The sequence below is a fragment of the Sprattus sprattus genome, assembly GCF_963457725.1.
Source record: "Sprattus sprattus genome assembly, chromosome: 5".
Taxonomy (NCBI): Eukaryota; Metazoa; Chordata; class Actinopteri; order Clupeiformes; family Clupeidae; genus Sprattus; species Sprattus sprattus.
In genome coordinates, this window is record NC_137924.1 from 30,589,368 (window position 1) to 30,603,366 (window position 13,999).

Genomic DNA, 13,999 nt, shown 5'->3' on the forward strand with positions numbered 1-13,999 from the left:
TGCACACACACACACCACACACACACACCACACACACCACATTCCTCATACAGTCCTGCTCACCATTATTGGCACCCCTAGTGAATATGAGCAAACAGGGTATGAAAAAATGTGTCTGTGCTGTTTATCCTCTTGGTGTTTCACTCAAAATATTCAAAAAAAATCTTACCTTTTCATTGAAGTTAAATTATTGTAATAAAAAATAACGGTTGAGATTAAATAAATATTTTTCCCAAAGCCATGTGTGCCACTATTATTGGCACCCCTAGAAAAATCTTATAATTGAAATCTAACTGAAGTATATTTCCAGTCATGTTTTACATTTTTAAGTTCACCTGTTTAATTATGAACTCATAAGAGGTTAACCATGACTTCCTGGTCCACTGACGTACAAATATGACACAGGCCAAATCCCATTAGTCATTCATCACAATGGGAAAGACCCAAGAACACAGTGACGATGTGCGATGAAAAGTTGTTGAGCTGCACAAATCAAGAAATGGACACAAGAAAATCTCGTACCAGTTGAAAATACCCATTTCCACTCTCATGGAAATAATAAAGAAGTTTAAAGTGTCAGGAGATGTTTAGAATCAGCCTGAAAGACGACGTGTGTGTACATTGACCCCACGCACCGTGAGGAGGATGGTTCGACTGGCAAAATAATCTCCAAGGATCAAAGGTGGAGAATTGCAGACATTAGTTGAGTCTTGGGGTCAGAAAGTCTCCAAAACTACCATCAGACGCCACCTACAACACCAAAGGTTGTTTTGGAGGGTTGCCAGAAAAAAGCCTCTGCTGTCAACAACAACAAACTAAAGTGCCTACAGTTTGCCAAACGGAAGTCAGACGTTCAATGGGACTGAGTTAAATGGTCAGATGAGGCCAAAATAAAGCTTTTTGGCAAAAATAACAAAGGTGGGTTTGGCGTAGACAGAAAGATAGCCATACAGAAAAGCACCCCATACCCACTGTGAAGTATGGTGGCGGATCTTTGATGTTGTGGTGCTGTTTTTCTTCCAAAGGCCCTGGACATCTTGCTAGGATACATGGTATCATGGACTCCATCAAATACCAGCCGATATTAAATGAAAACCTAACAGCCCCCTCAAGTAAGCTTAAAATGGGCCATGGTTGGAACTTCCAGCAGGACAATGATCCGAAGCATACCTCAAAATCAACACAAAAATGGTTCACCGTCGGCAGAATAAAGGTTTTGCCATGGCCATTACAGTCCCCCGACCTAAACCCCATAGAAAATCTGTGGAATGAGCTGAAGCCGAGTCTCCAAGCGTTGACCTCAGAATCTGAAGGATCTGGAGAGATACTGTATGTAAGAATGGTGTCAGATCCCGTGCCATGTTTTCACCAACCTTATCACGCATTATAGGAGAAGACTCAGAGCTGTTATCTTGGCAAAGGGAGGCTGCACAAAACATTTAATTAAGGGGTGCCAATAACTGTGGCACACATGTTTTAAAGAATAATATTTATTTAATGTCAAAAAAACTTTTTTTCTCAATTATTTTACCTCAATTAAAAGGTAAGATTTTTATGAATATTTTGAGTGGAAGACCAAAAGGATAAACAGCAAAGACATATTTTTTCATAGCCTGTTTGCTCATATTCACTAGGGGTGCCAATAATGGTGAGCAGGACTGTATAGAGCTTGAGAGACAGATATGTAGACTCCACTCTGTAATAAATCCCCCCCTGTAGAGAATCAAATGTGCTGGAAAGCATAGAAATATGAGCAGAAATATAAACGGAACAGAACATGGGCACTCAATAACAATTGTATTGATTTCACAAAGGAAATCTACTTTTAATTCTGTGTTGATATTAATGTTGTTGTTGTTGTAGTTTGTTCCAGTTCTGATTCCGCTGTTGGTTCAGGTTTCACTGACTGCTTGAGTACTGCTTGTGTTACTATTGAATCACTACTGCAATGCTAGAGGTTTATTTCTTCTGAATGTCTTTTCAGGTGTGTGCATCTCGGCTGGATCCCGATTACTTTATTTCCTCAGTTTTTGAAAGGTATGACAAATACAAAAATCACAATTTTTACTGACTACATGCCTGTTGCATGTAGAAATGAATGACACTCATCTTCCCTGTAATGGATCTAAAGCATCTCTTTGTGTGTGTGTGTGTGTGTGTGTGTGTGTGTGTGTCTGTGTGTGTATCTGTGTGTGTGTGTGTGTGTGTGTGTGTGTGTGTGTGTGTGTGTGTGTGTGTGTGTGTGTGTGTGTGTGTGTGTGTGTGTGTGTGTGTGTGTGTGTGTGTGTGTGTGTGTGTGTGTGTGTCTGTCTAGGTTTAAAGTGGTGGACCTGTTGACCATGGCCTCCCAGCACCAGAACACAGTGCTGGACTCTGAGCAGGAGCGGCCCATGCTTGAGGGAGCCCTCACGTTCCTGGTCATCCTCTGCAGCTTGCGCATACACCTAGGTAGGACAGGAGCACACACACACACACACATTCACCTAGGTAGAACACATCCCTAACAGACACTTGGAGAGGTCAGGTGGGTGCAGGTACACGCTCCTGCACAGATACCTGGGAGAGGAGTCCACATCTGCATAAACCCTTAATGGGACACTGGCACTACTGCAGACACAAGGCATATTAGCATAAATATTAGCTTATTTTCAAACTAAAGCCCTCTAATTCCTTCTCTCTGCGTCTTCCTCCCTCCTCTCTTCTCCACGTTCCTCTGTTTCCCCCTGGCTCTGTCAGGCATGGCGGATGATGAGATCCTGCGGGCTGAGATGGTGTCACAGCTATGTATGAACGACCGCACCCACAGCTCCCTGCTCGACCTCGTATCCTTCTGTTCCAGCTCCTCTCAGTTGACCATGCCATCAGGAGCCAGGTGGAAGGGCTTTATTTGACACCTCTCTCAACGTGTGTGTGTGTGTGTGTGTGTGTGTGTGTGTGAGCCTGTGAGCCTGTATGAGCCTGTGTGAGCCTGTGTGTGTGTAAGTGGTCAGGGTTTCCTCAAACAATACAGGCCATTCACTACATGGCTGTTTAAGTACTTCATCTCTTAGAGGGCTTTACTCCTCCAATGTGTCTCTTCTTCGGCCAAAAGTAGGGAAGTGGCATATAGTCTTATAATCTGTTTTATAATCTCTGTTTTATATAATGTGTGTACATATGGACACTTGAGGCTGTGTGTGGGTATCAGATTGTGGGTGCGAGTTTGTGTTTATCTGGGTGTGTGTGTGTGTGTGTGTGTGTGTGTGTGTGTGTGTGTGTGTGTATGTATGTATCTGTGTGTGTATCTGTGTGTGTGTGTGTGTATCTGTGTGTGTGTGACGTATGTGTCTGTGTGTGTGTGTATGTATCTGTGTGTGTGTCTGTGTCTGTGTGTATGTGTTTTTTCCTTGACCGTTTTGTCCTCAGATCCCTGAGAACCCTAATCCAAAGAGTGGCATAGTCCCGGGCAGCTGCAGCTTTGAGGACATGCTGTCTGCAGTGGCCGACTTCAAGGCCCCTGTGTTTGAGCCTGGAGGTTCCATGCAACAGGGCATGTACACGCCCAAAGGTACGGCCCCTGTCAGAAGAGTGTGTGTGTGTGTGTGTTTGGGTCAAAGAGGGAGTTGATTGGGTGTGCAAAAAAATGGCTGTGTGTGTGTGTGTGTGTGTGTGTGTGTGTGTGTGTGTGTGTGTGTGTGTGTGTGTGTGTGTGTGTGTGTGTGTGTGTGTGTGTGTGTGTGTGTGTGTGGTGTGTGTGGTGTGTGTGTGTGTGGTGTGTGTGGTGTGTGTGGTGTGTGTGGTGTGTGTGGTGTGTGTGGTGTGTGTGGTGTGTGTGTGTGTGTGTGTGTGTGTGTGTGTGTGAGAGAGAGAGAGAGAGGCTATGTACATCCTGGTATGAAAACCTACAGAATGGTGTCTCTGTGTGTTTTGTTTTGTTTGTTTGATTGTCAGTGATTTAACAGACAGTGTTAAAAACGGATACAGTGTTTACCGAATGCAATGTGTGCGTGTATAATGTTGGAAATGACTGGGATTGAAATAGCTGCTTTTGAATGGGATAACTACACAGGCCTGAAAGGATCGTGTTCTGCCACCACCACTGTGTTTTAGTGGTACGTTATGTTATCAAATCCTAAACAATCATAAGAAAACCCTCTTGATCCTAAATGTATCATTGGAAAACCATTTTGATCCATAATGTAACATTAAAAAACCCTTTTGATCCTAAATGTATCATTAGAAAACCCTTTTGACCCTAAATGTATCATTAAAAAACCCTTTTGATCCATAATGTAACATTAAAAAACCCTTTTGATCCTAAATGTATCATTAGAAAACCCTTTTGACCCTAAATGTATCATTAGAAAACTCTTTTGATCCTAAATGAATCATTGGAAAACCATTTTGATCCATAATGTAACATTAAAAAACCCTTTTGATCCATAATGTAACATTAAAAAACCCTTTTGATCCTAAATGTATCATTAGAAAACCCTTTTGACCCTAAATGTAACATTAGAAAACCCTTTTGATCCTAAATGTATCATTAGAAAACTCTTTTGATCCTAAATGTAACATTAGAAAACCCCTTTGATCCTAAATGTATCATTAGAAAACTCTTTTGATCCTAAATGTAACATTAGAAAACCCTTTTGATCCTAAATGTATAATTAGAAAACCCTTTTGATCCTTAATGTATCATTAGGAAACCCTTTGCAATTAAGTTTGTTGCACTGTTTGGGGGAACCATAAAACCAGCCTTCTCTGGGCCACTTTGGGAATTGATTCTGGTTTTTAAATGGTAAAAAAAGATAAAGCTTTCTTCAGAAACACATCAGTCTGTTATTCTTCTAAGACAGTAAGGCTGTTATGCAAGGAATTGGCAAGAAACGGAAGAGGTCTTCCAAAGATGTGTTTAAACTAGGATGCATAGAGAGGCGGTGTAGGTCAGAGGTCACGGTGCATAACTGCAGGTGGATAAGAACATCAGAATCATCTAGTTTGAGCAAGCAGCTTTCTAATACAGTACCCATAAAACATCAGTCTCATCAGCAGCAGTGAAGCGCCCCTGGAATGATGGCAGAGTTTCAAAAAGTGGTATCCAAGACTGGCCTATGAAAGAAAAAGACTAAAATGGCTGTAAGAGATACAGATACTGGGTGGATGATGATTGAAGATCTGCTATGAATAGATAAATAGATGCTGAAGGAGTGCTTGATACCATTCCTTAAGCATGGTAGAGGAACAATGATGAAATATGCTGGTTAACGATGCAATTTGTACCAAGTAAAAGGAATATTTAACAGGGAAGGCTATCACTTTTTTTTTTTTAACCATGATTCCTTTTGCCAAGCCATAGCCTGTGGAAGGCACTTGATTATAGTCAATGTTATCCTCCAACCAGACGGAGACTCTAAGCGTCGCTCCAAATCATGCAAGACCTTTTAAGTGAAGAGCCAGTCAAGCTGAAAAGCTGCACAGTTGGTAATTGCTGCAAATGGATGATTCTTTGATGGGAGCTCGTTTTAAAGCACAAAATAGTTTTTTCAAGCAGAAATCATTATTTCTTGCTTTGACAAGTCGTCTTGACTGTATTTTACGACCAATTTAGTATCTTAGACAGACAAGCTACTTAGACATGATGACTGGTATGCTATTGGAACAAACGGCACATGTTACATAGGTACAGGTTATAACACAGTACATATGCTACGTAGGCACAGGTTATGACACAGTACATATGCTACATAGGCACAGGTTATAACAAAGTGAATATGTGACCGGCACAGGTTATAACACAGTACATATGTTACATAGGCACAGATATGATTTTACCCGTTTAGGTCTAAGGCTAATTTAAATGCAGCACCTGGTTCTGGGTTCTTGTTCTTTCAGTTATGGTTCTTCCCCCATTGAGTACCCCCAGTGTTGTGCCTGAATTGTCTTTATGAATGGTGGTGCTCAAGAGACCAGGCATACCTGTAATGTATGTCTGTCCCCATCAAGGCTTGCCTCCTCACAATGGACGTAATGGACTAAAAGAGAAGCGATATTGTGTTCAGATATCAGTTCTAAAATGTGCTGCTGAAGGCTTAATGTAATTGGACGCAGTATGTGTGCACTGAAGCGTGTCGCTGGGTTTTACTCTTCTACTCTTGCTGAGTTCTCTTCCTTTGCTGTCCCAACATCCATTAAGCACAGCTCTCCAGTACTGATGGGAGGATGCTGTTTCTGTCTCCCACCACTTGGGGGCAGCCTTGCACTGTTTTTGTTGAATGACACAGCATGTCAGACGCCTCTGTCAAATCTAGTAAAGACCGTAAAGATGGTGTTTCCACTTCTATGGATGCCTTGTAGCCCTTTACAAGTCCATAATGCTGAACACCACCTGGTGATAGGTGTGTGTGTGTGTGTGTGTGTGTGTGTGTGTGTGTGTGTGTGTGTGTGTGTGTGTGTGTGTGTGTGTGTGTGTGTGTGTGTGTGTGTGTGTGTGTGTGTGTCTGTCCTCGTTTTTTATAGCCGAGGTGTGGGGGAAGGAGTTTGAACCCATCGTTATGATCCTCAGGACTATGTTGGTGTGTGTGTGTGTGTGTGTGTGTGTGTGTGTGTGTGTGTGTGTGTTTGTGTGTGTTCATAAACTTAACAGATTGTGTGTTTATGTGTGTCCTCTGCAGCCAAGGTGTGGGAGAAGGAGTTTGACCCCATCATGGTGATCCTCAGGACTGTCTACAGGAGGGATGTGCAGTCAGCCATGGACAGATATGCTGCATTGTGAGTGCACTCCTTGTGGTGTGTGTGTGTGTGTGTGTGAGTGTCTATGCGCTGTGAATGTCTCATGGTCTGATGTGAATGTTATAATGTTTTCAAATAGTGTGTGTGTGTGTGTGTGTGTGAGTGTGTGTGAGTGTCTATGCGCTGTGAATGTCTCGTGGTCTGATGTGAATGTTATAATGTATTCAAATTGTGTGTGTGTGTGTGTCTGAGCCTGAGCCTGAGCCTGTGCCTGTGCCTGTGCCTGTGTCTGTCTGTGTCTGTGTCTGTGTCTGTGTCTGTGTCTGTGTCTGTGTCTGTGTCTGTGCCTGTGTCTGTGTCTGTGTCTGTGTGTTTGTGTGTGTGTTTTTTGTGATCGGCTATGTAAGTGGAGTGCATGTGGGAGTTGACTGTAGGTATTGCAGGGCAGTGTGTCTGTGACCGGGTATCTAATTGGAGTGTATGTGGGAGTGTGTGTTCCCCAGTGACTAGATATTGCGTGTGTGTGTGTGTGTGTGTGTGTGTGTGTGTGTGTGTGTGTGTGTGTGTGTGTGTGTGTGTGTGTGTGTGTGTGTGTGTGTTCCTGCTCCTGCTCCTCCTGTCTAAGTGTCAGCACAGGGTCAGTGTTTACACTGGAGCTCATGGAGAGCTACAGGGGTTGAGGCCCCAGGGTGACTGACATCGTCCTGATGGGCTATTAGTGCCCTGTCACAGATGATCAATACATCAGGCCTCTCTCTCAACCCACTACCAGAGGGCAGGGGAGTGGTATGTGTGTGTGATTGTTTGAGAGTGCGCATGTGTGTGTCTGTCTGTCTCTCTCTCTGTCTGTCTGTCTGTCTGTCTGTCTGTCTGTCTGCAGATTGAAATGGTTATTTTGTCCCTAGCAGAAAGGGTGACCATGAGTCCGGGGCAAAGCCCTGTGAGATTAAGTCATCCCCTGCAGCAGGGCCATCTGTGGGGAACAACATCAACTTGCCCAAATCAGGAAATCAAACACGCAAAATCACTGACTTGGAACAGATGCGGAGTGTTGGAGCATATTGTCAGTCTGAGTGTGTCAGTGCTGGAGCATATTGTCAGTGTTAGAGCATATTGTCAGTGTTAGAGCATATTGTCAGTGTTTGAGCATATTGTTAGTGTTTGAGCATATTGTCAGTGTTGGAGCATATTGTCAGTGTTAAAGCATATTGTCAGTGTTGGAGCATATTGTCAGTGTTGGAGCATATTGTCAGTGTTAAAGCATATTGTCAGTGTTGGAAAATATTGTCAGTGTTGGAGCATGTTGTCAGTGTTAAAGCATATTGTCAGTGTTGGAGCATATTGTCAGTGTTGGAGCATATTGTCAGTGTTGGAGCATATTGTCAGTGGTAGAGCATATTGTCAGTGTTGAAGCATATTGTCAGTGTTAAAGCATATTTTCAGTGTTAAAGCATATTGTCAGTGTTAAAGCATATAGTCAGTGTTGGAGCATATTGTCAGTGTTGGAGCATATTGTCAGTGTTGGAGCATATTGTCAGTGTTGGAGCATATTGTCAGTGTTGGAGCATATTTTCAGTGTTGGAGCATATTTTCAGTGTTGGAGCATATTGTCAGTGTTGGAGCATATTGTCAGTGTTGGAGCATATTGTCAGTGTTAAAGCATATTGTCAGTGTTGGAGCATATTGTCAGTGTTGGAGCATATTGTCAGTGTTGGAGCATATTGTCAGTGTTGGAGCATATTGTCAGTGTTGGAGCATATTGTCAGTGTTAAAGCATATTGTCAGTGGTGGAGCATATTGCCAGACCGCATCGCAGGCTTTACTGCAGACAGCAGCGCAGGCTTTACTCTGACTTAGGAGCAGATGTGGACGCTTACCCAAAGCCAATTACAAAACACATTTGAAAACTTAGAACGACCTCTATGCTTTTGTGAGTGTGATGGGCTTGTCTGTGTGAATCCATGATGCCGCTTTAAAGTTTTTGTCAAGCAAATCCTGTTATGTTTGTACACCTGACGTATCTTTGTGTTTGTGTGTACATGCACATTTGGCATCTGTGTGTGTGTTGTTTGCTAATCTCAGCCCTATCCTGACCATTTTTTCTGTTCTTATAGTTTGAAACATTCAGGAAATGTCTCAGGCAATCCGTGGCCAGGAAATGTCTCTGGCAATCCGTGGCCACCTTACAAGGAGAGGACCCCTCTGCACGGATGCTATAAGGGCTTAATCCGCCTGCTTCACTGCAAAACCCTCCACATCGTCATCTTCACACTCCTCTACAAGGTAGGGTGATATTTCTTTTCACTCTCCCTTTGGTATGTCATTGAGGGGCATTTGACCATGGAGAACAAGGCCAAGACATTTTGCAGGGGATCAAAGTGTAGTATAGCGTCTAAATAGTGTCTAAACCTCTGTATTCAGTGTGTGTGTGTATATGTGTGTGTCTTTCTGTGTGTGTGTTTATACATCTATGTTTGTGTTTGTTTATACATCTATGTCTGTGTTTGTTTGTTTGTGTCTCCAGATCTGGATGGACCATCCCAACATGTCGGAGCACGTCCTGTGCATGGTCCTGTACCTGATTGAGCTGGGGTTGGACAACCAGTTCCAGGATGAGGAGGACGAGGTACAGCTGGCTTGCCTTTGAGGCGTTTGCATAGAACATGCACATCAATTCAGTATGAGTTAGCTGTCCTTTAGTCTTGGAACCACCCAATACACTACTAGTTAGCTGTCTATCAGTCAGGGAACCACCCAATACACTACTAGTTAGCTGTCCCTTAGTCATGGAACCACCCAATACACTACTAGTTAGCTGTCTATCAGTCAGGGAACCACTAAATATTCTACTAGTTAGCTGTCTATCAGTCAGGGAACCACCCAATACACTACTAGTTAGCTGTCAATCAGTCTGGGAACCAATCAATTAAATACTAGTTAGCTGTCCTTTAGTCAGGGAACCACTCAATACACTACTAGTTAGCTGTCTATCAGTCAGGGAACCACTAAATATTCTACTAGTTAGCTGTCCCTTAGTCATGGAACCACCCAATACACTACTAGTTAGCTGTCTATCAGTCAGGGAACCACTAAATATTCTACTAGTTAGCTGTCTATCAGTCAGGGAACCACCCAATACACTACTAGTTAGCTGTCAATCAGTCTGGGAACCAATCAATTAAATACTAGTTAGCTGTCCTTTAGTCAGGGAACCACTCAATACACTACTAGTTAGCTGTCCCTTAGTCTTGGAACCAGCCAATACACTACTAGTTAGCTGTCCCTTAGTCTTGGAACCACTCAATACACTACTAGTTAGCTGTCCTTTAGTCAGGGAACCACCCAATACACTACTAGTTAGCTGTCCTTTAGTCAGGGAACCAGCAATAGCTGGCAATTATAGGTTTAAGAAAAGGTTGTTTTTCCTCAAACTGTACAAAGTCTTCAGGGATTCAGATGTGTCAATCATTTCTCTCTCTCTCTCTCTCTCTCTCTCTCTCTCTCTCTCTCTCTCTCTCTCTCTCTCTCCATCCCTCCATCAGGAGCCCTGTATAGAGGAGCATTGCCATGACAGCTGGTTTCCTGGCAGCAGTCTCCTCTCTAACCTGCACCACGTCATCAACTTTGTGCGCGTGCGTGTGCCAGAGAGCGCCCCGGAGGTCCGGAGAGAGCCTCCGCCCAGCACCAGCACAGAGGGCTCCCCGCCCAGCCAGGTGAGGGAACACACTCTCACACACACAAACACACACACACACACACATCTACACACACATATACACACACATATACACACACATATATATATATACACACACATTCACACTCACACTCACACTCACACTCGCACTCACACTCACACTCACACTCACACTCTTACAATAGCAATGTCCCTATTTGTTTATCTGGGCGATATGTGTTTACATCAGTGGAGCAGTATTAAGCCAAGATAACCTGAATGCCAAGCAAACCTGTCAGTGATTTTTATGTTTGTGCCGTCGGAATCTGTCGGTGTTGCTCTTAATTCTCAAGGTGTTGCCTCACTTTCACAGCACTCTCGCGGACTCTCAGGGAATTGGAGAGAGGTTAGCTGTGTGGGTGTGTGCGTGTGTGCGTGTGTGTGTGTGCGCTTTGGGTTTTCTGTGTGGTGTTCAACATGATCAGAAAGTTGTGATTGCTGTCTGTATCCTACGGTTAGCTTCTCCCTGTAGGATGGCCTGCTATGTTAGTCTCTTTGGTGTTGGCTTGAATTTGATTACGCTTCTCTCTCAGTGTGTGTGTGTGTGTGTGTGTGTGTGTGTGTGTGTGTGTGTGTGTGTGTGTGTGTGTGTGTGTGTGTGTGTGTGTGTGTGTGTGTGTGTGTGTGTGTGTGTGTGTGTGTGTGTGTGTGTGTGTGTGTGTGTGTGTGTGTGTGTGTGTGTGTGTGTGTGTGTGTTTGTTTGTAAGACCGAGCGAGAGATGATATGTCAATCTGAGAATTGCCGCCTGCTTTAGTTTACATATGTGTGTGCAGTATGTTCTGACAGCCTGTGTCTTGGTAATGCAACTAATTAAGCCTTGGATACGCTGTGTGAGTGTACGTGTGTTTGGGTGTGTGTGTGTGCAGGTGTCAGTCGGGGTGTGTGTGTGTGTGTGTGTGTGTGTGTGTGTGTGCATGTGCCAGTCGGTGTGTGTATGTGTGTATGATGAGCCTGTTGAACTAAACGAGCGGTTCGTCCCCTGTTTATGCCCGTCCCCGTCCCTGTGATGGATGCCGGCTGGTCCGAGGCCCCGTGATGGATGTTTATTTAACAGGTTTGCTGTTTGGGTCAGGCCAGCCCCGAGCTCCAGGCATCCTTCATCTTTCCTCTCCCCCAGACACGGAGCACGAGGCTGGGCCACCTCAGCCGCTGATGAGCCTCTGAAGGCCTGGCGCTCTCTAATGGCTTTTTAAGTGGCTCTTTGATGGAGCCGTTTTGATTGGTCGAGTTATGGCCCCTCTCTGCACACAGGCAGTGACAGAGGACACACAGACAGGAAGTGATTTATGCTCCTCTGTGTGTTTTTTGTGTGCGTGTTTTTGTGCGCATTTTTGTTTGTGTGTGTGTGTGTGTGTGTGTGTTATTGAAATTATTGTCGTCACCCACTCTAAGTGCGACGTAATGCAGCCTCTCTTCTATGTGTGTGTGTGTGTGTGGGGGGGGGTTTGTGCACATGCATGCATGCAGACATGCCTCTCTAGATGTCCGTTTGTTATCAGTATATTTCCTGTGTGTGTGTGTGTGTGTGTGTGTGTGTGTGTGTGTGTGTTTGTGGGCGCGCGCATGCCTATAATTGTGTGTGTGTGTGTCCCCCATCAGAACCTGCGTGAGGCTCAGCTCTTCAGCCTGGTGGCGGAGAGGAGGCGTAAGTTCCAGGAGATTATCAACAGCAGCAACCGTGAGGCCGCAGCAGCCCCCGTCACGCGCCCCAAGAGCTCCTCTGCCCGCTGGCTGCCGCCGGGCACCGCCTCTGCCGCCGCAGCCGCTGCCGCCGCAGCCTCGACCCCGCAGCTGGTCACCGAGATCCTGGAGGTGCGCGAGAGCATGCTGTCCCTGCTGGTCAAGCTGCACCAGAAGCTGTCGGCGCGTGGCACTGCCACCCTCTCTGTGTCCGGCCTGGAGGGCGCCGACCCCAGCACCGTTGCCCACGGCGACGGGCTGACGGCCATCCAGCGCATCCTGGGCAAAGCGGTGGCGCGGAGCAGGTTGAGTCGGCGCTGCATTCAGGACATCTGCGGCAACACGTGCCCGCCGGTGCCACCCAAGAAGAACAGCCCTGCAGACAAGAAGAGCATGGACAAGGAGGAGAGGTGGGTGGGGGGGTGGGGGGGGTGGTGGGTTGGTAAACTGGTTGATATAATAGAGTGGAAGAGATGTGGAGACTAAGACTGTGAGACAGACTAAGACTGTGAGACTGAGTGAGAGAGACTAAGACTGTGAGACTGAGTAAAAGAGACTAAGACTGTGAAACAGGGTGAGACAGACTAAGACAGTTAGACAGAGTGAGACAGAGTGAGAGTGAGAGAGACACAAGGAGAGGGAGAGACCGACAGACAAAGAGACAGCCAGGGTTTTACCGTTCCTTCAACAGATGCAAATCAGAATACTATTTCTGCAAATGCAGTATTTTATTTATTGGCCACAAGCTTGAAACCCATATATATTTCACCTCTCCACATTCAAGTTATCCCCAGCTGAAGGAGGAAGGGAGAGGCAGAGAGAGAAAGAGAGAGATATATGTGTACATGGCAGCTAATGTTTAACTGACCATGGGAAGATGAAGCCTTGTCCATGTCTCTCCTCTCTCTCTCTCTCTCTCTCTCTCTCTTCCCTCTTCCGGTGCCTAAAGGAGATGGAGGTGGTCTCTGAGCCACAGTCATCACCTCCTCTATCTGTTCGTACAGGGAGGCAATATTGACTGCAGTCACAAACAGACAGAAGATTGCAGCTCGTTTTTTGCTCTCTCTCTCCATTCTTCCCTCTCTTTTTCCCCCTCTGCCTGTCAGTTCATTATGGGCTGTTGTCATGATTGTGGCCATGAAAGGAGGGATTAAAAACGGAAGAGGGTAATAAAGACGGGAGAGGGAGAGAGAGAGAGAGAGAGAGAGAGAGATGGAATGGCTTAGGGAGACAGAAGGAGTAAGGGAAATACAGAGCGAGGGATAAAGAAATTGAGAGTGAGAGAGTGAGAGGGAGGTGGAGAGATAACGAGACTGCGAGCTGTGGCCCTGTTGTTGAAACATACTCCTGCTGTCCTCCTACCTCACTATTGCAAAAGAGAGAAAGAGGAGAGAGAGAGCCAGGAGGGATGGACACACAGGAAGTGATGGAGAAATAGAGAGAGGCTTAGATGTGGGTTTGTTCATTAAACCATTGACTAACTTCATCACACAATGAGAGAGCGACAGAGAGAGGCCGACAGAGATCGACAGAAAGACAAAGACAAGGAAAGAGAGAGACGGAGACAGATGTGGGGAAAGAGAGAGACGGAGACAGATGTGGGGAAAGACAGACACAGAGACAGATGTGGGGAAAGAGAGAGATGGAGACAGATGCAGGGAAAGAGACAGACGGAGACAGGGAGAGAGATAGCGAGATAGAGGGAACGATGAAAAGAAATAGGGATGGAGAGGGCAACAGAAATGGAATGAAAGCAGGAGGCAGAGGGAAGGAGAAAGTTGACTGACTGCAGTCTTGTCAGGTTGTCAACCCTAGTGTGGAGGTGTGAAGTGTGCCGTAGCCAACTCTGCATGAGGGCTCACTGTAGCACA

At 45.3% G+C, this 13,999-nt stretch overlaps 1 protein-coding gene across 1 annotated transcript in view; it reads left to right on the forward strand.

The window, feature by feature from the left end:
* ubr3 (ubiquitin protein ligase E3 component n-recognin 3) overlaps nucleotides 1-13,999 on the forward strand; it is a 65,845-nt gene that overhangs the window by 15,011 nt on the left and 36,835 nt on the right. The window contains exons 15-24 of the mRNA XM_080838834.1: nucleotides 1,985-2,037; nucleotides 2,315-2,448; nucleotides 2,737-2,822; nucleotides 3,406-3,547; nucleotides 6,654-6,750; nucleotides 8,826-8,994; nucleotides 9,236-9,337; nucleotides 10,254-10,424; nucleotides 10,761-10,793; nucleotides 12,048-12,538. Of these exons, the coding sequence (XP_080694960.1) occupies nucleotides 1,985-2,037; nucleotides 2,315-2,448; nucleotides 2,737-2,822; nucleotides 3,406-3,547; nucleotides 6,654-6,750; nucleotides 8,826-8,994; nucleotides 9,236-9,337; nucleotides 10,254-10,424; nucleotides 10,761-10,793; nucleotides 12,048-12,538 (1,478 nt within the window). The remainder of the gene's footprint in view (nucleotides 1-1,984; nucleotides 2,038-2,314; nucleotides 2,449-2,736; nucleotides 2,823-3,405; nucleotides 3,548-6,653; nucleotides 6,751-8,825; nucleotides 8,995-9,235; nucleotides 9,338-10,253; nucleotides 10,425-10,760; nucleotides 10,794-12,047; nucleotides 12,539-13,999) is intronic.